We start from the raw sequence: 22,472 nt of genomic DNA, 5'->3' as shown, positions 1-22,472 counted from the left end.
CCTCTAGACATTCAGACAGCGTGGTCCAGTCATTTTTATTTTTATTTTGCAATCCAACACGGTGCATTGAACTTCTATGAACCTGTTCGGACATTTGAATTATTCCCCAAAACCGGAAACGAACTCATGGGAGGTTTGGGGGAGTTCGAACGGCTGTCACGTCGGACTCCGACATACCCGACCGACCCAAAACCCCTCTCCCGGAGCCCTTTTTCCCACTCCTCCCTCCCCTATTGCTCTGTATTCGCACCGACCAAGAACGTCACCGCCTCTATACCACTCCGGTCATCGCCCAGTTCTAGCCAGACCTTCGTTGTTCCAACCAACCGTCTTGTACTTTGCCGCCGTTGCACCCCAAATCCGAATGCCGCCCAGGTACCGCCCGCCTATACCGATGTCGTCCATGGAGGACACCAGGACCAACAAGTGTTTGGCCCAAAGCTCTTGAGAATCTTTTTTGGACTTTCTCTTTGTTTAACATGAAGCAAGCACGATGGCGGTGTACTCAGTGAGGGAGGATGCATTGTTTTGTGACACATGGTTGGCCACAAGTGTGGGGTTTGTAGGCTTGAAGCAAAAGGGCCCGATATTTTGGCAACATGTGCATTCTTGGTTTCATGAACACAAGCACTACACGCCCTACAATTTTGATGTGATCCATGATCACAGTGTGAACTTGCTACTCCATCGATGATACACCATTTCAAACGCCGTCATGAAGTATTGCAGTGCAACCACACAGTGAAAACAAGGTGGCCACCGGACGCGTCAATCATGAAGATCGTAAGTTTTGCTTCTTATTGCTCTACGTGTTAGTCAATTCACTGACTCAATGTTGCAACTAGATGATCACATAATTGTGTAGCCCGGATGCGCTGCCAAGCTGTATCAAAGCACAGAGACCAATCCCTTCACATCGATGCATTGTTGAGTGAAGCTCAATGGGCGCAACATCTAGGTGAACAACATGTGTTGATGAAGAAGTTCAAGCTCGAGGGGTGATAGTTTCAAATGAATGCCGCTTTCAAAGAGTGTGATTGAATTTGAAATCGATGAATTTTAAGAATTTGAACACCGGACGTTTATACTAGGGTTTAAATGTACAATTTAGGTTCTACTGACCGAAGATTCAAAGTGAGGTTGCATAGCGGACATTTGATTTAGTTTTATTCTAGATAATTATTTTGGAAAAGAAGCAGACATTTTGGTGTCTAGGTTTAGATGGCCGCCCTCCTATAATTGACAAACGCTTTCGAACGTGTCCACCAATATTTGATGTGTCCGTTTCAATGAACCGCGTTGAAATTGCCCTTACACCTCGACGCACGCCACACAATCAGGAAACGAAAAGAAGAAGGGGAGACCATCTTCAGCAACATGCATGATGTATGCTCCCTAATCATGCATTTGCCGTGTGATTACCTGCACATTGCAATCGATCATCAAGCTACTAGTACCATTTATTAGCCGTCTGTCAGCATCAGGACAGATGGGCAATTAGGGCTAATCCGATCCGCGTCGGTTTCAATTGAACCTGCCTGCGAGGGAAAACGGGAAGAAAGAAAACCGCTTTTCAAAGGATGGCATCTCCTCCTTTCTGCTTTACACATTGACACATCGTATTCGCTGCTCATTCGATTTCAATTTCGGGCAGTATAGTATTTCGCGGTGAACTGCTTTTTGAATGTCGCTCGACAAAGTGGACGGACATGACAGGTGTGATGTGAGCTATAGTAGAATCAGCTTGACTTCATAGGGGTTTTTCATCGTGCCCCACATGTCGGCCACTCGACAGAGCAGAGCAGAGGATAAATAAACGTAAAAACATCTCGATTCCTCTGTTCCATAGGCGGGCAATGTACAAAACTTTAGGAGGGTGACCCGTCCACGTCGCATGCATGATCGGCTCTTGATCCGTGTCGTGTCAGTGCCGTGAGTCCTGCGTCGACGCTGGCGACGGCATGGTGGACGCGGTCCTGCCGGTGGTGCCCGTGGTCGCGGCGGAGGACGTGGTGGCCGAGGAGAGCCGCGGCGGCGTCGGCGACACCTGCTTGATGGCCACGTTGGGGAGGAGCCCCGGGGGTGAGTCTCGCCGGCGGTCGTGCTCCTTCACCAGCTCCGTCGCGAACGCGTCCAGCTTCTCCCGGTTGGACTTCTCGGACAGCCGGCGGCCGCGGAACAGCTCCGCCTCCACGTTCCGCTGCGTCAGCATGCCGTCGGCGATCGCCACCACCTTCCGAGCCTCCAGCGACCGGAGCGCCTTGATCGAGTGCGCCGGCGCCGCAGCCTGGAACAACTCACCGGCGACCACAGTTAGAATGCGTTTTGATGGGGAGATGAGATGAAACTTTTTGGTGTTTTTTCTTGTTCGGCTGACCTGGATGCGCACGTAGTTGCGGCCGCAGGTGTGGCCGAATGCCATGGCCACGGCCTGGTCGACCATGTCGGCGACGCCCTCGGCGGTGAGGCGGACCATCTCCGCGGGGGACGGGGAGCGCGGGGGGATCGGTGTGCGCCAGCCGGCGGACGGGGTGGCGGAGCCCGACGCGGTGCCGCCGGAGGAGGACCCGGAGCCGATAGAGACGACGAGGAGGTCGTCAACGCCGGCGGCGAGGGGGAACTCCTGCTTGTTGTGCAGGACGTGCGTGATGGCCGCCGCGGCGGGGTTGCCCATGGCTGCCACGCCGCCCGACGCCGCGGCGATGGCCGTGCGGCCGTCGATGGAGCGGACTGCGGCGGCGGCCGAGCCTCCGGCGCAGGTGGCCGCGCAGACGTCGCGGAGGCGGAAGTCGAAGCTGTCGCTCTCGACGGCGTCGGCGCGGGAGAATAGGAATGGCGCGCCCGTGGCCAGGTCGTAGCACGGCACCAGCAGCGGCGCCACCGTGTCCCTCAGCGTCGCGTCGCCGAACACCCGGCGGAGCGATGACGAAGACGACGACGCCGATAACGACGACTTGTCCGACGACCTCTCCCCGCGCCGGAACAGCGCGGCCCACCTCCCGCGCCACCCGCCGCCGCCGCCGCCCCACCCGCCCTTCCCGAGGCTCGCCGCCACGAACGCCAACGCGTCCGCGGCCGTATACTTCGGCCTGCCGTCAACACCTCTCACAAACAGCATCGCCGCGAGCACGCCGCCCGCTCCCGCCCCCGCGGCGGCGTCGAAGAAGTCGGCGACCCGGGCGTCGGGGTCCCCGGCCTTGGCCCGCAGCGCGGCCTCGAGCCTAGCCAGCGCGGCAGCTGCCAGCAGCGCGTCCCCGGGGCCCGGGCCGCAGCCGTCAATGGCCAGCACCCGCACCCTCGCGCCCCCACCACCAAGCGGCCCCCTCCCCGGCGTGCCCGGCAGCGAGCACACGCCGCCCCCGCCAGCGCCGCCACCGCCACCGTACAAGAACTTGCTCTCGAGGAACGAGAAGATCTCGTAGCTGAGCTTGCCGAGGTCCACGTCCACCTGCGGCGGCGGCGAGGCCATGGGAGCAGAGCAGGGGCGGGAGTAATGGTGGAGGGGGAGTGGGAGCTTTCGTTGGATGGGATGTCCTTATTTACTCTTCCGACTGCGCAGCTGAACCGCGCAGAGCCCACCCCGCCTCCCCGCTTATAAATCGGAGAGACGACGCTACAGTAGTACCAGTATAGTACAGTACTGTACGAGCTAAACCCGCAATACAAAGTAGAAGGCGTATTCCTACTGAACCCGCGTCCACCTGGGTGGCCATCTGGACTTCTGGAGGGGGCAGCGGTGCGCGCTTGGCGGGTACCACGGAGGCTTCGCTGACTCGTGGGTCCGGAGGCCGCTGACACGCGATCCACATTCGGCGGGTCCGGGCGTCAGTGGGCCGGCACGGGCCGCACGTGCGAGCGACGGGATCGGGGTGTGTCGGGGCATGGAGCCCCGCTCTGCGGGGCGGGGCCGGCCAGCTAAGCTGCTTCGGCGGGCCCGCGCTGCCAGTGGGCCTGTCCGGGTAGGTGGGCTGTGGGAGGGATCAGGGTGACCTGGCCGGCCACCTTTCTTCCTCGCTCGCTTGCCTGCCTGGCTGCAGCATGCAGCAGCAGCTTGGCGTAATTGCACGGCTGCGTAGGCGCAATACGCACGAACGGTACCACCCTAACTAACTATAGCTTGATCAGTTGATCTAGTGCAGTAGACTGCGGAGTTCGTACTGCCGCGCTCATGGTCGCGGCACGTGTGGCCTATCGGAGGCCGATGCTTATTGGTGACCCAATGTGATGTGTCACTCATCATCGTACATCCTCTTGCGCCTGTATGCTCCGTCGATGATCGATCCATCTCCGTATCTTCTTCTACGCGTATGCATTATTGCAGTGACGATATGTGTATGCTGTAGTACGCAATACAGTTGGAGGAAGCTTGTGCGGTCGATCACGTGCACGTACCCTTTGGTCCAGCTGGGCGATCGAGGTAAAAAGGACTAAGAGCATCTACATCCGGACTTAATCCGGCCCGTCAAACGGCCGCGGACGCAGCCGGACGCGCCCGCGGCACTGACCCGACGCTTCTCAAAAAATGCAATCCATATTCGGATACCACAATTACCATATTTCAAATTCAAACAGACTCATGCGACTATGTCGAAGCACACACATCGTCAGGCTACTCCATTACACTACGCTAAACATGTCATCGTATTACCAAAATTTGGCATGTTTGGCTATGATGGACTTCATCCACGGCTGCCCTTGCCCTTCCCGGCGCCCTTGCCGTCCTTCGCGTGGAAGTACCGGTCGAAGACGCAGTACGGATCGAGCCGGATCTGCTCGTCGCTGCAGTTGTCCTCGCTGTCGCTTTCCTCCTTCCCCTCCTTCGGTGGCAGTCCGGCCATCGCACGGACTGCCTGATTCTGCTCTTGGGCGACGGCGCGCGTCTTCCTCCGCTGCCGATTCTTCATAATGCGGGCGCGGATGGCTTCCTCCGCATCAGCTGCCTCCGCCACCGCCATTTCCGCCGCGATACGGGCCTCGGCGGCCCTTATCCTCTCCTTCCCACGGCGGGCCGCCCGTTTTCGGTGGGACTCATACTCTGACCGACCGATGATGGGGAAGGAGAGGTGTTTCAGCCAGGACCGCGAAGATCCAACACCGGAGGACCTGAGCGCCTTGTGAGCCGATGCTATGGCGTCACGGCGGACGGGTCTGTCCGTCGGCCGGGCGATGTCCTCCTGGGAGCGGCGGAGTGCAATGCGGACTACCATTGCCTCCTCCAACCCACACGGGACGACACCCCAGTCGACGGATCCGGACTGGTCAGAGTCCGATCCGCTGCCTGCCATGGCGGAGAAGGCCGAAAACCGCCGGAGGTGAGCTTGGGTGGCCGAGGGAAGTGGAGTGAAGTGGCTAGGGTTTGCTCCTGCGAGAGGATGAGGACGAATATAAGTAGGGTCGGGTGGGCGAGCATGGGCCAGGTCCGACGTGACGGGCGTGCCCGGGCGCCCTCATATTTGAGCTGGGTATGAGGTTGCCGGTTAGACAGGGCGTTTGATGCCTGTTTGAGGCGTCCGACTCGGTTGAAAAAACGTGACCGTTCAGTGACCAGGCAGCCTGCCCGGACGTATGAGGCGGATTTTAAGAGGTCCGGATGTAGATGGTCTAAGAGAAAGATCTTGCGCGCTGCCTGTTGGACTTGGGAGTACTGAAATGAGAAAATAATTCCATGTTGCTTTTTTTTTCTGGTTTGAAGGAAGTTTTATTCCAAAGTAACAGCCTTACAGTCTGCTAATACAAGATTATGAATGAACTGCGCCTGAAAACGTTTTTATGTACGGAAATGACTTTGAGCCGAGGCGTTGAATGATCATCGTCATCAAGATCATGGTTGACATCTTGCACCGGAGAACAACAGACCACACGGATCGAACAGCTGGTGCGTCTGAGTATTATATACTTTGTGTGGATGGATATGAATCATGCTTCATGCATGCAAATGCAATCACTCTAATATTATTATTATTATTGCTGCATGCCTAATCGCCGGTCCTTCCCGTGCACATCATATCGCGCGATGGTGGATGATCGACGTCGCAACCAGCTGATTAGCAGCTAGGATCAGTGTGCAGTACGTGTACGCGCACGGCATTGAACAAGACCTTTGAACTTGATAACCGGCCGGCCAGAGCAGTTATTGGTTAAACTGCAGATTGGTTGAATTTAGGTGCGTGGTAACTCTTGGTTGGTTGGTTCGTTGGTGCGACCGTGCTTCGCGCAGCTTTTTCACCGCCGTCGCCGTCAGGTTGACACCATCAATCGTCGTATCATTGCGGAAAGAGGTTTGTTTGTCGACTATGCATTCATGGATCGACAAGGCAATTGGAACTGCATGCCACGTATCAAAAGCATTTCATATAGCCATGCATCCACGCTGTCCATGTGTCAAAAGGAGCCAGCTGCCAACAGATACGCTCTTTCTCGCTGCCTTTTGAATGTTTGTAAAATTTCATTAAGAGACACTCCTCTGATCCATATTAATGTCGCTGATTAGCAATTCATTCACTTTTATTTACTCTGCACATTAGCTTGACTTAATAAGTCAAAGTTTAAAAAGTTTGACCAAGTTTATAGGAAACAATCCACACTTTCACAATAACAATATTTTGAAAATGGAGGCGTACCCCCGGCCTCTGCATCATAATGATGCATGCAGCCATCTTATTAAAAGTTCGCAAAGTATCACAAAGTCGCCAAAGTATTACAGCTCGCAAATGGAGCGCAAAATAAAAAGAAAGCAAAGTTCATGCTGACAATCACAACCGGAATGGCAATAAGATGGATAAGCTCCCTAGACTCCTATCATGTTATGCGACCGCCATCCGAACAGGTTGAATATAGCCCGTGCTATCATCTCCCACTGGTTGCACCCAGTAACCAAAGGCTCCCTGGATTCCATAGGAGTTAGTAAGACCACGTACGGATCCAAGCGATGGCTTTGAAGATGACATGCAAGAAAGTTAAATTTTGTTATCTGTTAAATATCAAATCATTCCTGCAATTTCATATAGCCCACAAAAACGCACATATTCCAATCTGAATACTGGCCGCCATAGTATGTTCGACCCCAGTTAACCACATTCCAAACAACGATGCAATGTCAACTGGAGGGGTAATGTTGAAGGCTATGAATCGTTCTCCAAAGCAATTTGGCTAGTGGGCATTCAAGAAATAAATGTTGTATTGTTTCATCATGATCACAAAAGCAACACCGTGGACTACCTACCCACCGCCTCTTGATTAAGTTGTCCTTTGTAAGAATTACTTGTTTGTGGACAAACCACATATTTTAATGCACAAAAGAACCTTAATCTTCCAAATATGCAACGATATCGAGACTGGGCCAGAATTAATCAAATCCATATAAATAGATTTTATCGTAAAAATCCCATTCTTAGCTAGTTTCCATTGTGTGGAGTCCGGTTGGTCGGAGAGCTGAACATCTATCAATCTCCGAACCAGGTGCATCCATGCATTCCATCGCTCGCCAACTAGTGCTCGTCTGAATTGAATATTTAAGGGGATCGTATGTAAAACTGCCTACGTAATCCTCCTTACGTTGCACAACGTTATATAGGGTGGGATATTATACGGCCAAGGGCGTCTCTCCTAACCATGTATCCTCCCAAAACCTTGTTGACATCCCATTGCCAACCAGGAATTTGGCCCACCGAAAGAACATATCCTTCACTCGCATAAGCCCTTTCCAGAATGGCGAGTCCGTAGGTCTCATGTTAACCTGAGCGAGTGTTTTGGACTGGAGATACTTATTACGCAAAATCTGTGCCCACATACCCTCAGTCTCTAACCTGTAGAGCCATTTGCTCGTAAGGCACTTGTTCTTGATTTCTAAGTTCTCAATACCGAGACCGCCCTGGTCTTTTGGTCGACAAAGGATGTCCCATCGCGCGAGACGGTATTTCCTATTGGCCTCATCTGACTGCCAGAAGAACCGAGATCTAAAAAAATCAAGTCGTTTCCGTACCCCTTTCGGAACTTCGAAGAACGATAGTAGGGACATCGGCATCCTAGTCAATACTGAGTTAATCAGCAGTAACCAACCTCCATAAGACATTAGCTTACCCTTCCAGCAGCTAAGCTTTTTTCTATTCGATCTTCGATACATTTTCATTCTTTATTGGACAATTTGGGATGGTGAATCGGTGTACCCAAAGAACTAAATGGTAAAGAACCCAATTCACATCCAAACAATTGTCTATATGTGTCTTGTTTGTCTTTGGCCTTCCCAAAACAGAACAACTCACTTTTGTGAAAGTTTATCTTTAAACCAGACAATTGTTCAAAGAGACATAATATAAGTTTCATATTATGCGCCTTAGCAATGTCATGTTCCATGAATAGGATAGTGTCGTCAGCATATTGTAGGATGGATACTCCTCCATCAACCAGATGAGGAACTAACCCCTCCACTTGCCCATGCTGTTTGGGCCTTCCAATAAGAATTGCTAACATATTGGCCACTATATTAAACAAGAGAGGAGACATGGAATCTCCTTGTCTCAAACCCTTGTGTGTTTGAAAATAATGACCGATATCATCGTTAACCTTGATTCCGACACTATCCTTCTGGACTTGAGAACCCACTTGGTTCCGCCAGACCTCGCTAAATCCTTTCATGCGCATTGCCTGCCGTAGGAAAGGCCACTTAACTTTATCATACGCCTTCTCGAAATCCACTTTGAAGATAACCCCATCTAGTTTCTTCGAATGAATTTCATGTAGCATTTCATGCAAAACGACCATCCCTTCAAGTATATGTCGTCCTGTCATGAACGCTGTTTGGCTCGGTTGTACCACTGAGTGCGCGATCTGTGTCAATCTATTGGTACCCACTTTTGTGAAAATTTTGAAACTCACGTTAAGAAGACAAATCGGCCTGTGATATGAAAATATACTCAATGATAATCTAATGGTATTTATGTGGTATTGTGGATGTTATTGTTTTTATATAATTGATCAAACTTTATAAAATTTGACTCGAGACAAAGCTAATATGTGATGCAAGTAAAAACAAAGAAGTACAAAATTATACTAAATCAACGACAATTAATATGGATTAGAGGGAGTAGTATTTTAGTTTGTGAGCTGCATCAAATTTTGTGTGAGGATTTTTAATAGCAATTAACTGTTTGCTATTTTGATATCCATATTTTTGACTCTTTTTTTGCGGGAGAATACTTATATTACTCACGTAGCATCTTTACCATCAAAAGTAGACTGTGTGACAACCTCATGAGGGCCCAAACCAAGCCAAACCATAGTGCGGCCAGAGCTCCTACCATAAGATGCCAACAAAATGACTTCCGATATTTTGAGTATTGTGAGTAATACAAGAATTTCATTGTTCCATAAGTTTCTTGATTTCACGAACAATAGTACTGTTTCGTGATCTGTCCATATCTCCCTTACGGACTAAATTAACATCCTCCAAACAATCTGACTCAATTATTATTGGTCATTGACTCCATTTTAATGCCAGAGATAATCTTTCTTTAATCACGGATAATTCAGCCTCTAGTGCATCATGGCAATGAAGAAGATGTTAACAAGCACTGAAAATAACATCACCCTCATGATCACGAAGAACCACACCGGTGCATGTTGTCCCGTCATGCGGTACAAATGCTCCATACTTCACCCATCTTGCATTACATGTATCATCCATACTTGTTCATGTACATATATGAAAGCATTTATTACACGGAATTTCTAGATACATAGATCACTTCCATGGTTTTTAGTTTTTAGTTTTTTGTACTCATCAAAGACATATCAACACCATTTTCCGAAGATTCTTTGAACCTATATATCGAAACAAAGAAATCTGAAGAAGAAAAATGTTTCTAGTGGTATGACGAGGGTTGTGGAGCACCCTTCCATGCAAGCGGCGATCTCTGCATCATCGAGGTGGGAATGTAGGTTTGGGAAGGCTGATTTAGGGTAAACTTTTTGGGTGACTTAAAAATAAGTTGCCTCTATCCAGCTTAAAAAATAAGCCACTCCCTGAATTTATTGAGACTTCTAAATTAATTGTCCCATAATTATTTTATAAGCCCCACGAAATAAGAGAGACGGCATATATGAAAAGCTGGAGAGGAGGCTGCTTATTTTTTAAGCTGCCAAAAGAACCAACCCTTAGTGGTGTGTTTAAGTAACAAGTGACCAAAAGAAGGTAGAGAGGCCGTCATTGGTAAGAACCAATGAGATATTTTGTAGAGTGGGTAATTGGTGGCTTTTCTCAATGACATAGTTTTCAAGATGGTATAGCTAACTTGACCATTAACTTTTGCGTAAGGGTGTTCTCTCACATCACGAAAGCATCATCGAATAAAGTATACACTAAGTGACTTGAGCGAGTTTTGAGTAGCCAACACGTACGCACAGAAGTTGCGCTCCCACACGTGCACCAGAATGTGTAGACCGGTCAAGCGACGAAACTAGCTTGGCCAGCCATGGAAAGCTCCAGTTAACTTAAGCTCCCATCGGCCTTATCCTGGACGTAAAGTACTTGAGCTTCATCACAAGTCTTATTAATCTCCATTAGTGTGCACGTACGCAGAGGCGATGAAAAGGCAGATAGATACCTGAAGGAGGCGACGACGACTACAGTGGTTGACGCGTGCAACGGTGCCATGCCTCGACTATCAATCATATCGCATCGTGCGTGCATGTTTCGCATACGTACGCTGCAAGCCCGGCCGCCCGCACGTACGCAGAAGACAGAATTAGCACGAGTAGCGTTCGTTGGTCTGTTTCACACGTGATATCGCATCGGGCGTGCATGTTTCGCACGTACGCTACAAGCCCCGGCCGCACGTACGCAGCGCCGGAGACAGAATTAGCATGATTAACGCAGGCTTGTTCAACTATTCGCTTATTATTAGTCCTTGGTTCGTCTGTAGAGTATATAGCGAACTGATGGGTTAGTCAATCGTCGATGGATCCGTGGTATGATCCCCGTCTCCGGGAGACGATGCCACCGTCACTGTATTACTGTGATACCGTTGGTTTAGCCCGGGTAATAACCGAAGGTAATCATGTAGACTGAAGTGCTACGTACAACCGAAGGTAAGAGCATCGGGCGCTTCAAACCCGCCTCACACGTCCGGGCGGACCGCCCGATCACTGTCCGGTCACGATTTTTTGACCCAGACGGTCCCCTTGAACGGCCCTCATACGCCGGGGCTGATCGACACCCCTCATATATCTAGATCAAATATGGAGCGGATATGGAAACGTTCCGGCGCAACCGGCCACCACTACTAGTGAAAAGCCTAGCAGTAGCGCGGGTCTACCGCGCTACTGATACGGCGCTACAGCTAACATTTACCAATAGCACTGTTTAACACGCGCTACTGCTATACCTACTTAACAGCAGTGCATTCCCGACTAGCGCTACCGCTAAAGTTAGCGTTTTCCTGTCCAAGGCTAAAGGGCGCTACTACTATATTTCCTCATATATTTTTTGTACTGCATATTTGTGATGTTTTTATACAGATTTTCTAAATTATTCAATCGTATCATAAACATGCAATACGCTCATCATATCATGCACATAATAGTCTCATCATACCATCCAACACAAATCATGTCGTCACAACATAATCATGATATAGCTATACAAGTTACATGACATGTCTCATCATATATAATGCAGTACTTCTTGAGGCGTTGGTTCGTATCCCTCTCTCGCACTAGTGTGAACCTAAACTAACTAGTGGTTGTCGCTCGGAAACCGGTACACCCGGGCCTGACACTCCGGCCACTCGTCATATCCTCTTGGCGTAGCACTTCTTCGCAATCAATGATCTATGCACATGTATCATCACATGAGTCAATGATATGCAACATATATAGTTGAGCAACAGAAAGAGACAGACTTGGCAAAAATAGAAGCAACATATCATAAGCATAAATAACAAAGTTCATCGTATTCAAAATGCCCTAACTAGAGTGATCTTCGCTAGTTGAGGAGGACAGTTTAATTACATCACAAATAAAGTTTTGTCGTGCATAACTCAAAGTTTCGTCATAGAGAAAGTATGGACTAAACGGACACATTGTCATATATCGTCAGTCACTCCAACATGTCGTGCCATCTATCCAAGTCAGGGAGATAGTCCCCGAGCTTAGTGAAAAGCTTCATGTCGAGACGTTGAGCCGATACGCGTGTTCGAACGTCTTCCCGCGACATTCTCCCTTCTTCGTAGAACATCCCTGTTTTTTCGACGATCTCCTTCATGATAATTTGGGCAAGTTCACGCTGGATGTGATAGAACTCAGCTCGAAGTCGATGATCCTCGATATCTCCTAAGTTATTTGCCCATTGCAGAATATGGGCATCACCGGATGCAGGTGACATGCGAAGGTTCTGCTGATCCCGTCTGTACTCCAACATGTGGTGGATGACGTAGAATCCATCACTAAGCGTACCACTCGGTTGCTGGATGCAGCAGAAGTCGGTCTTATGTCCGAAGGCAGCCCTGTGGTTCTTTGTCTTCTTGGTCTTGATCTCTCCACCCCGTACGCCGTACATACAGATAGCATTGTCGAGAACAGACTTGATGTAGGTATAATCCTTTTTGGTCATGTTCTTCGACGAGTCCAAGTAAAAAGCATGGGAGAATCGGGGGGTAAAGGATGATGAGGACGATGCACCCGCCGCTGCGCAAAATAAGTACACCTCAAATTAGCCTCCACCGTGCAAATGAATGATTGAAATTGAAGGAAGGATATCCGCGCGGATGACTTACATGGGATGATAAGGCACGAGAATCGTCTCCTTGTCCTTATTGGCGACCATGAAATCGACGATGTAGTCCCTCGCGTATTCACGGTGCTCTGGGCAGACTGCCAAGAAGGCCTCGTGCATGAAGTACGGGTCAGCAACACATATACGAGGTATCTGCTCAATCCCGATGGTGTAGTTCATGTACAAGGCAAAAAGGCGAACAAACATAAAATCTAGCATTGTCATGTGAAACATGTTGAAGATGTAATCGAATAGAAGGAATAACTTCTCCGCGGGGAATGTGTCGATGTACAGCCTTTGCCGCGGCACGTTAACCACGTAGAGTGGGTATCCTGGATTTTCTGAGGCAATCAGGCTTTTCTCTCTCTGCAGCACATCGTCATGAAGTATCCTTAGATCACCGTACTGAAGGAAATATGCCCTAGAGGCAATAATAAAGTTGTTATTTATATTTTCTTATATCATGATAAATATTTATTATTCATGCTAGAATTGTATTAACCAGAAACTTAGTACATGTGTGAATACATAGACAAAACATAGTGTCCCTAGTATGCCTCTACTTGACTAGCTCGTTGATCAAAGATGGTTATGTTTCCTATCCATAGACATATGTTGTCATTTGATAAACGGGATCACATCATTAGGAGAATGATGTGATGGAAAAGACCCATTCATTAGCTTAGCATTATGATCGTTACAGTTTTATTGCTACTGCTTTCTTCGTGACTTATACATGTTCCTCTGACTATGAGATTATGCAACTCCCGAATATCGGAGGAACATCTTGTGTGCTATCAGACATCACAACGTAACTGGGTGATTAGAAAGATGCTCTACAGGTGTCTCCGAAGGTGTTTGTTGGGTTGGCATATATCGAGATTAGGATTTGTCACTCCGTGTATCGGAGAGGTATCTCTTGGCCCTCTCAGTAATGCTCATCAATATAAGCCTTTTAAGCAATGTGACTAATGAGTTAGTTACGGGATGAAGTATTATGGAACGAGTAAAGAGACTTGCCGTTAACGAGATTGAACTAGGTATGATGATACCGACGATCGAATCTCGGGCAAGTAACATACCGATGACAAAGGAAACAACGTATGTTGTTATGCGGTTTGACCGATAAAGATCTTCGTATAATATGTAGGTGAAGGAAATATGCCCTAGAGGCAATAATAAAGTTATTATTTATTTCCTTATTTCATGATAAATGTTTATTATTCATGCTAGAATTGTATTAACCGGAAACATAATACATGTGTGAATACATAGACAAACATAGTGTCACTAGTATGCCTCTATTTGACTAGCTCGTTAATCAAAGATGGTTAAGTTTCCTAACCATAGACATGAGTTGTCATTTGATTAACGGGATCACATCATTAGAAGAATGATGTGATTGACTTGACTCATTCCGTTAGCTTAGCACTTGATCGTTTAGTATGTTGCTATTGCTTTCTTCATGACTTATACATGTTCCTATGACTATGAGATTATGCAACTCCCGTTTACCGGAGGAACACTTTGTGTGCTACAAAACGTCGCAACATAACTTGGTGATTATAAAGGAGCTCTACAGGTGTCTCCGAAGGTACATGTTGGGTTGGCGTATTTCGAGATTAGGATTTGTCATTCCGATTGTCGGAGAGGTATCTCTGGGCCCTTTCGGTAATGCACATCACTATAAGCCTTGCAAGCAATGTAGCTAATGAGTTAGTTACGGAATGATGCATTACGTAACGAGTAAAGAGACTTGCCGGTAACGAGATTGAACTAGGTATTGGATACCGACGATCGAATCTCGGGCAAGTAATATACCGATGACAAAGGGAACAACGTATGTTGTTATGCGGTTTGACTGATAAAGATCTTCGGAGAATATGTGGGAGCCAATATGAGCATCCAGGTTCCACTATTGGTTATTGACCGGAAACGTGTTTCGGTCATGTCTACATTGTTCTCGAACCCGTAGGATCCGCACGCTTAACGTTACAATGACAGTTTTATTATGAGTTTATAAGTTTTGATGTACCGAAGGTTGTTCGGAGTCCAGGATGTGATCACGGACATGACGAGGAGTCTCAAAATGGTCGAGACATGAAGATTGATATATTGGAAGCCTATATTTGGATATTGAAATTGTTCCGGGTGAAATGGGGATTTTACCGGAGTACCCGGGGGTTACCGAAACCCCCCGGGGGTTAATGGGCCTACATAGGCCATAAGGGAGAAGAGGAGGGCCGGCCAGGGCAGGCCGCGCGCCCCCTCCCCCTAGTCCAAATAGGACAAGGAAGGGGGGGCCCTTTCCTCTTTTCCCCTTCCCCCTTCCTTCTCCAACAAGGCAAGAGGGGGGAGTCCTACTCCCGGTGCACCCCCTAGGGGGCCGGCCGCACCTCCCCCCTCACTCCTTTATATACGGGGGCAGGGGGCACCCCATGACACAGAAGTTGATCTTCGTGATCGTTCCTTAGCCGTGTGCGGTGCCCCCCTCCACCATATTCCACCTCGGTCATATCGTTGCGGTGCTTAGGCGAAGCCCTGCGTCGGTAGAACATCATCATCGTCACCACGCCGTCGTGCTGACGGAACTCGTCCCCGACACCCTGCTGGATCGGAGTCCGGGGATCGTCATCGAGCTGAACGTGTGCTGAACTCGGAGGTGTCGTACGTTCGGTGCTTGGATCGGTCGGATCATGAAGACGTACGACTACATCAACCGCGTTGTCATAACGCTTCCGCTTTCGGTCTACGAGGGTACGTGGACAACACTCTCCCCTCTCGTTGCTATGCATCACCATGATCTTGCGTGTGCGTAGGATTTGTTTTTTGAAATTACTACGTTCCCCAACAGTGGCATTAGAGCCTGGTTTTATGCGTAGATGTTATATGCACGAGTAGAACACAAGTGAGTTGTGGACGATACAAGTCATACTGCTTACCAGCAATGTCATACTTTGGTTCGGCGGTATTGTTGGATGAAGCGGCCCGGACCGACATTACGTGTACGCTTACGCGAGACTGGTTTTACCGCCGTGCTTTGCACACAGGTGACTAGCGGGTGTCAGTTTCTCCAACTTTAGTTGAACCGAGTGTGGCTACGCCCGGTCCTTGCGAAGGTTAAAACAGCACTAACTTGACGAACTATCGTTGTGGTTTTGATGCGTAGGTAAGAACGGTTCTTGCTAAGCCCGTAGCAGCCACGTAAAATTTGCAACAACAAAGTAGAGGATGTCTAACTTGTTTTTGCAGGGCATGTTGTGATGTGATATGGTCAAGACCTGATGCTATATTTTATTGTATGAGATGATCATGTTTTGTAACCGAAGTTATCGGCAACTGGCAGGAGCCATATGGTTGTCGCTTTATTGTATGAAATGCAAACGCCCTGTAATTGCTTTACTTTATCACTAAGCGGTAGCGATAGTCGTAGAAGCAATAGATGGCGTAACGACAATGATGCTACGATGGAGATCAAGGTGTTGCGCCGGGGACGATGGTGATCTCGACGGTGCTTCGGAGATGGAGATCACAAGCACAAGGTGATGATGGCCATATCATATCACTTATATTGATTGCATGTGATGTTTATCCTTTATGCATCTTATCTTGCTTTGATTGACGGTAGCATTTTAAGATGATCTCTCACTAATTATCAAGAAGTGTTCTCCCTGAGTATGCACCGTTGTGAAAGTTCTTCGTGCTGAGACACCACATGATGATCGGGTGTGATAGGCTCTACGTTCAAATACAACGGGTGCAAAACAGTTGCACACGCAGAATATTGAGGTTAAACTTGACGAGCCTAGCATATACATATATGGCCTCGGAACACGGAGACCGAAAGGTCGAACATGAATCATATAGTAGATATGATCAACATAGTGATGTTCACCATTGAAAACTACTCCATCTCACGTGATGATCGGATATGGTTTAGTTGATTTGGATCACGTGATCACTTAGATGACTAGAGAGATGTCTGTCTAAGTGAGAGTTCTTAAGTAATATGATTAATTGAACTTTAATTTATCATGAACTTAGTCCTGGTAGTATTTTGCAAATTATGTTGGAGATCAATAGCTCGCGTTGTTGCTTCCCTATGTTTTTGCTTCCCTATGTTTTTATATGTGTTCCTAGAGAAAACTAAGTTGAAAAATGTTAGTAGCAATGATGCGGACTTGGTCCGTGATCTGAGGTTTATCCTCATTGCTGCACAGAAGAATTATGTTCTTGATGCACCGCTAGGTGACAGACCTATTGCAGGAGCATATGCAGACGTTATGAATGTTTGGCTAGCTCAATATGATGACTACTTGATAGTTTTGTGCACCATGCTTTATGGCTTAGAACCGGGACTACAAAAACGTTTTTGAAACATCATGGAACATATAAGATGTTTCAAGAGATGAAATTGGTATTTCAGACTCATGCCCGTGTCAAGAGGTATGAGACCTCTGACAAATACTTCGCCTAAAAGATGGAGGAGAATTGCTCAACTAGTGAGCAAGTACTTAGATTGTCTGAGTACTACAATCGCTTGAATCAAGTGGGAGTTAATCTTCCAGATAAGATAGTGATTGGCAGAGTTCTCTAGTCACCATCACCAAGTTAGTAGAACTTTGTGATGAACTATATTAGGCAAGGGATGACGAAAACGATTCCCGAGCTCTTCGTGATGTTGAAATCGACGAAGGTAGAAATCAAGAAAGAGCATGAAGTGTTGATGATTGATAAGACCGCTAGTTTCAAGAAAAAGGGCAAAGGGAAAGAAAGGGAACTTCAAGTAGAATGGCAAGCAAGTTGTCACTCCCGCAAAGAAGCCCAAAGCTGAACCAAAGCCTGAAACTGAGTGCTTACACTGCAAAGGAAATTGTCACTGGAAACGGAAATACCCTGAATATTTGGTGGATAAGAAGGATGGCAGAGTGAACAAGGGTATATTTGATATACAGGTTACTGATGTACCTTACTAGTGTTTATAGTAGCCCCTGAGTATTTGATACTTGTTCGATTGCTAAAAATTAGTGATTCGAAATAGGAGTTACAGAATAAACAGAGACTAGTTGAGGGTGAAGTGATGATGTGTATTGAAAGTGGTTCCAAGATTGATATGATCATCATCGCACACTCCCTATACTTTCGGGATTAGTGTTAAACCTAAGTAAATGTTATTTAGCGTTTGTGTTGAGCATGAATATGATTTGATCATGTTTATTGCGATACGATTATTCATTTAAAGTCAAAGAATAATTGTTGTTCTATTTACATGAATAAAACCTTCGATGGTCATACACCCAATGAAAATAGTTTGTTGGATCTCGATCGTAGTAATACACATATTCATAATATTGATGCCAAAAGATGCAAAGTTGATAATGATAGTGCAACTTATTTGTGGCACTACCGTTTGGGTCATATCGGTGTAAAGCGCATGAAGAAACTTCATAAAGATGGACTTTTGGAATCACTTGGTTATGAATCATTTGATGCTTGTGAACCGTGCCTTTTGGGCAAGATGACTAAAACTCCGTTCTCCGGAACAATGGAACGAGCTACTGACTTGTTGGAAATAATACATACCGATGTATGCGATCCAATGAGTGTTGATGCTCATGGCAAGTATCATTATTTTCTGACCTTCACAGATGATTTGAGCAGATATGCGTATATCTACTTGATGAAACATAAGTCTGAAATAGTTGAAAAGTTCAAAGAATTTCAGAGTGAACTGGAAAAATCATCGTAACAAGAAAATAAAGTTTCTATGATCTGATCGTAGAGAAGAATATTTGAGTTACGAGTTTGGCCTTCATTTAAAACAATGTGGAATAGTTTCTCAACTCACGCCACATGGAACACCACATCATAATGGTGTGACCGAAGGTCGTAACCGCACTTTATTGGATATGGTGCGATCTATGATCTTACCGATTTACCACTATAGTTTTGGGGTTATGCATTAGAGACAACTGCATTCACTTAAAAAAGGAGGGCACCATCTAAATCCGTTGAGACGACACCATATGAACTATGGTTTAGCAATAAACATAAGATGTTGTTTCTTAAAGTTTGGAGTTGCGATGCTTATGTGAAAAAGGTTTCAACCTGATAAGCTCGAACCCAAATTGGAGAAGTGCGTCTTCATAGAATACCCAAAGGAAACTGTTGGGTACCCCTTCTATCACAGATCCGAAGGCAAAACATTCGTTGCTAAGAATGGATCCTTTCTAGAGAAGGAGTTTCTCTCGAAAGAAGTGAGTGGGATGAAACTAGAGCTTGATAAGGTTATTGTACCTTCTCCCGAATTGGAAAGTAGTTCATCACAGAAATCAGTTCCAGTGATTCCTACACCAATTAGAGAGGAAGCTAATGATGATGATCATGAAACTTCAGATCAAGTTACTACAGAACCTCGTTGTTTTTTTAGAGTACGGTCTGCACCAGTGTGGTACGGTAATCCTATTCTAGAAGTCATGTTACTAGACCATGATAAACCTACGAACTATGAGGAAGCGAAGATGAGCCCAGATTCCGTGAAATGGCTTGAGGCCATAAAAACTGAGATGGGATCCATGTATGATAACAAAGTGTGGACTTTGATTGACTTGCCCGATGATCGGCAAGCCATAGAAAATAAATGGATCTTCAAGAGGAAGACAGACGCTGATAGTAGTGTTACTATCTACAAAGCTCGACTTGTCGCAAAAGGTTTTTCGACAAGTTCAAGGTGCTGAATACAATGAGATTTCCTCACTCGTATCGATGCTTAAAAGTCTGTCTGAATCATGTTAGCAATTGCCACATTTTTGAAATCTGGCAAATGGATGTCAAAACTGCATTCCTTAATGGATTTATTAATGAAGAGTTGTATATGATGCAACCAGAAGATTTTCTCAATCCTAAAGTTGCTAACAAAATGTGCAAGCTCCAGTGATCCATCTATGGACTGGTGCAAGCATCTCGGAGTTGGAATATATGCTGTGATGAGTTGATCAAAGCATATGGTTTTATACGGACTTGCGGTGAAGCCTGTATTTACAAGAAAGTGAGTGGGAGCACTACAGCCTTTCTGATTAATATATGTGAGTCACATATTGTTGATCAAAAATGATGTAGAATTTTCTGGAAAGCATAAAGGAGTGTTTAAAAGGATTTCTTCAAAGAAAGACCTCAGTAAAGCTACTGACATATTAAGCATCAAGATCTATTGAGATAGATCAAGACGCCTGATAAGTTTTTCAATGAATACATACCTTGACAAGATTTTGAAGTAGTTCAAAATGGAACAGTCAAAGAAAGAATTCTTGCCTGTGTTACAAGGTGTGAAATTGAGTAAGACTCAAAGCCCGACCACGGCAGAAGATAGAAAGAGAATGAAAGTCATTTCCTATGCCTCAGCCATAGGTTCTGTAAAGTATGCCATGCTGTGTACCAGATCTGTTGCATACCCTACCACTAAGTATTGGCAAGGGAGTGCAATAGTGATCTAGGAGTAAATCAATGGATAGCGGTCAAGAATATCCTTAGTAAGGACTAAGGAGATGTTTCTCGATTATGGAGGTGATAAAAGAGTTCATCGTAAAGAGTTACATCGATGCAAGCTTTTACACTGATCTAGATGACTCTAAGTCTCAATCTGGATACATATTGAAAGTGGGAGCAATTAGCTAGAGTAGCTCCATGTGGAGCATTGAAGACATAGAATATTTGCAAAATATATACGGCTCTGAATGTGACAGACCCGTTGACTAAACTTCTCTCACAAGCAAAACATGATCATACCTTAGTACTCTTTGGGTGTTAATCACATAGCGATGTGAACTAGATTATTGACTCTAGTAAAACCCTTTGGGTGTTGATCATATGACGATGTGAACTATGCGTATTAATCACATATAGATGTGAATATTGGTGTTAAATCACATGGCGATGTGAACTAGATTATTGACTCTACTGCAAGTGGGAGACTAAAGTAAATATGCCCTAGAGGCAATAATAAAGTTATTATTTATTTCCTTATTTCATGATAAATGTTTATTATTCATGCTAGAATTGTATTAATCAGAAACATAATACATGTGTGAATACATAGACAAACATAGTGTCACTAGTATGCCTCTACTTGACTAGCTTGTTAATCAAAGATCGTTAAGTTTCCTAACCATAGACATGAGTTGTCATTTGATTAACGGGATCACATCATTAGAAGAATGATGTGATTGACTTGACCCATTCCGTTAGCTTAGCACTTGATCGTTTAGTATGTTGCTATTGCTTTCTTCATGACTTATACATGTTCCTATGACTATGAGATTATGCAACTCCCGTTTACCGGAGGAACACTTTGTGTGCTACCAAACGTCACAACGTAACTTGGTGATTATAAAGGAGCTCTACAGGTGTCTCCGAAGGTACATGTTGGGTTGGCGTATTTTGAGATTAGGATTTGTCACTCCGATTCTCTGAGAGGTATCTCTGGGCCCTCTCAGTAATGCACATCACTATAAGCCTTGCAAGCAATGTAGCTAATGAGTTAGTTACGGAATGATGCATTACGTAACGAGTAAAGAGACTTGCCGATAACGAGATTGAACTAGGTATTGGATACCGACAATTGAATCTCGGGCAAGTAATATACCGATGACAAAGGGAACAACGTATGTTGTTATGCGGTTTGACTGATAAAGATCTTCGTAGAATATGTGGGAGCCAATATGAGCATCCAGGTTCCGCTATTGGTTATTGACCGGAAACGTGTTTTGGTCATGTCTACATTGTTCTCGAACCCATCGGGTCCGCACGCTTAACGTTACAATGACAGTTTTATTATGAGTTTATAAGTTTTGATGTACCGAAGGTTTTTTGGAGTCCCGGATGTGATCACGAACATGACGAGGAGTCTCAAAATGGTCGAGACATGAAGATTGATATATTGGAAGCCTATATTTGGATATCGGAATCGTTCCGGGTGAAATCGGGATTTTACCGGAGTACCGGGGGGTTACCGGACCCCCCCCCGGGGGTTAATGGGCCTACATGGGCCATAAGGGAGAAGAGGAGGGCCGGCCAGGGCAGGCCGCGCGCCCCCTCCCCCCTAGTCCGAATAGGACAAGGAAGGGGGGCGCCCCCCTTTCCTCTTTCCCCCTTCCCCCTTCCTTCTCCAACAAGACAAGAGGGGGGAGTCCTACTCCCGGTGGGAGTAGGACTCCTCCAGGCGCACCCCTAGGGGGCAGGCCGCACTTCCCCCTCCCTCCTTTATATACGGGGGCAGGGGGCACCCCATGACACAGAAGTTGATCTTCGTGATCGTTCCTTAGCCGTGTGCGGTGCCCCCTCCACCATATTCCACCTCGGTCATATTGTTGCGGTGCTTAGGCGAAGCCCTGCATCGGTAGAACATCATCATCGTCACCAGCCGTCGTGCTGACGGAACTCATCCCCGACACCCTGCTGGATCGGAGTCCGAGGATCGTCATCGAGCTGAACGTGTGCTGAACTCGGAGGTGCCGTACGTTCGGTGCTTGGATTGGTCGGATCGTGAAGACGTACGACTACATCAACCGCGTTGTCATAACGCTTCCACTTTCGGTCTACGAGGGTACGTGGACAACACTCTCCCCTCTCGTTGCTATGCATCACCATGATCTTTCGTGTGCGTAGGATTTTTTCTGAAATTACTACGTTCTCCAACAGTAGGATC

At 46.6% G+C, this 22,472-nt stretch overlaps 1 protein-coding gene across 1 annotated transcript; it reads right to left on the bottom strand.

Annotated features, from left to right (window-relative positions):
- Positions 1-1,661: 1,661 nt before the first annotated feature.
- Positions 1,662-3,567, bottom strand: LOC119307383 (patatin-like protein 3). The gene is made up of 2 exons (XM_037583457.1): positions 2,378-3,567; positions 1,662-2,287 (listed from the first exon to the last, which is right to left on the bottom strand). The coding sequence occupies exons 1-2, from the start codon at positions 3,467-3,469 to the stop codon at positions 1,925-1,927; spliced, it is 1,455 nt and encodes a 484-aa protein (XP_037439354.1). The 5' UTR covers positions 3,470-3,567; the 3' UTR covers positions 1,662-1,924.
- Between the last annotated feature and the right edge of the window lie 18,905 nt (positions 3,568-22,472).

The sequence above is a fragment of the Triticum dicoccoides genome, chromosome 5B, assembly GCF_002162155.2.
Source record: "Triticum dicoccoides isolate Atlit2015 ecotype Zavitan chromosome 5B, WEW_v2.0, whole genome shotgun sequence".
NCBI lineage: Eukaryota > Viridiplantae > Streptophyta > Magnoliopsida > Poales > Poaceae > Triticum > Triticum dicoccoides.
Note: the sequence above shows the minus strand (reverse complement) of the source record. Positions and strands in the feature narration are given on the sequence as shown.

Coding starts and splice junctions, on each gene's coding strand:
- LOC119307383 (XM_037583457.1), bottom strand. CDS start 3,469: ATGGCCTCGCCGCCGCCGCAGGTGGACGTGGACCTCGGCAAGCTCAGC. Junction 2,288..2,377: donor GCAACTACGTGCGCATCCAG/GTCAGCCGAACA, acceptor GAGTTGTTCCAG/GCTGCGGCGCCGGCGCACTC.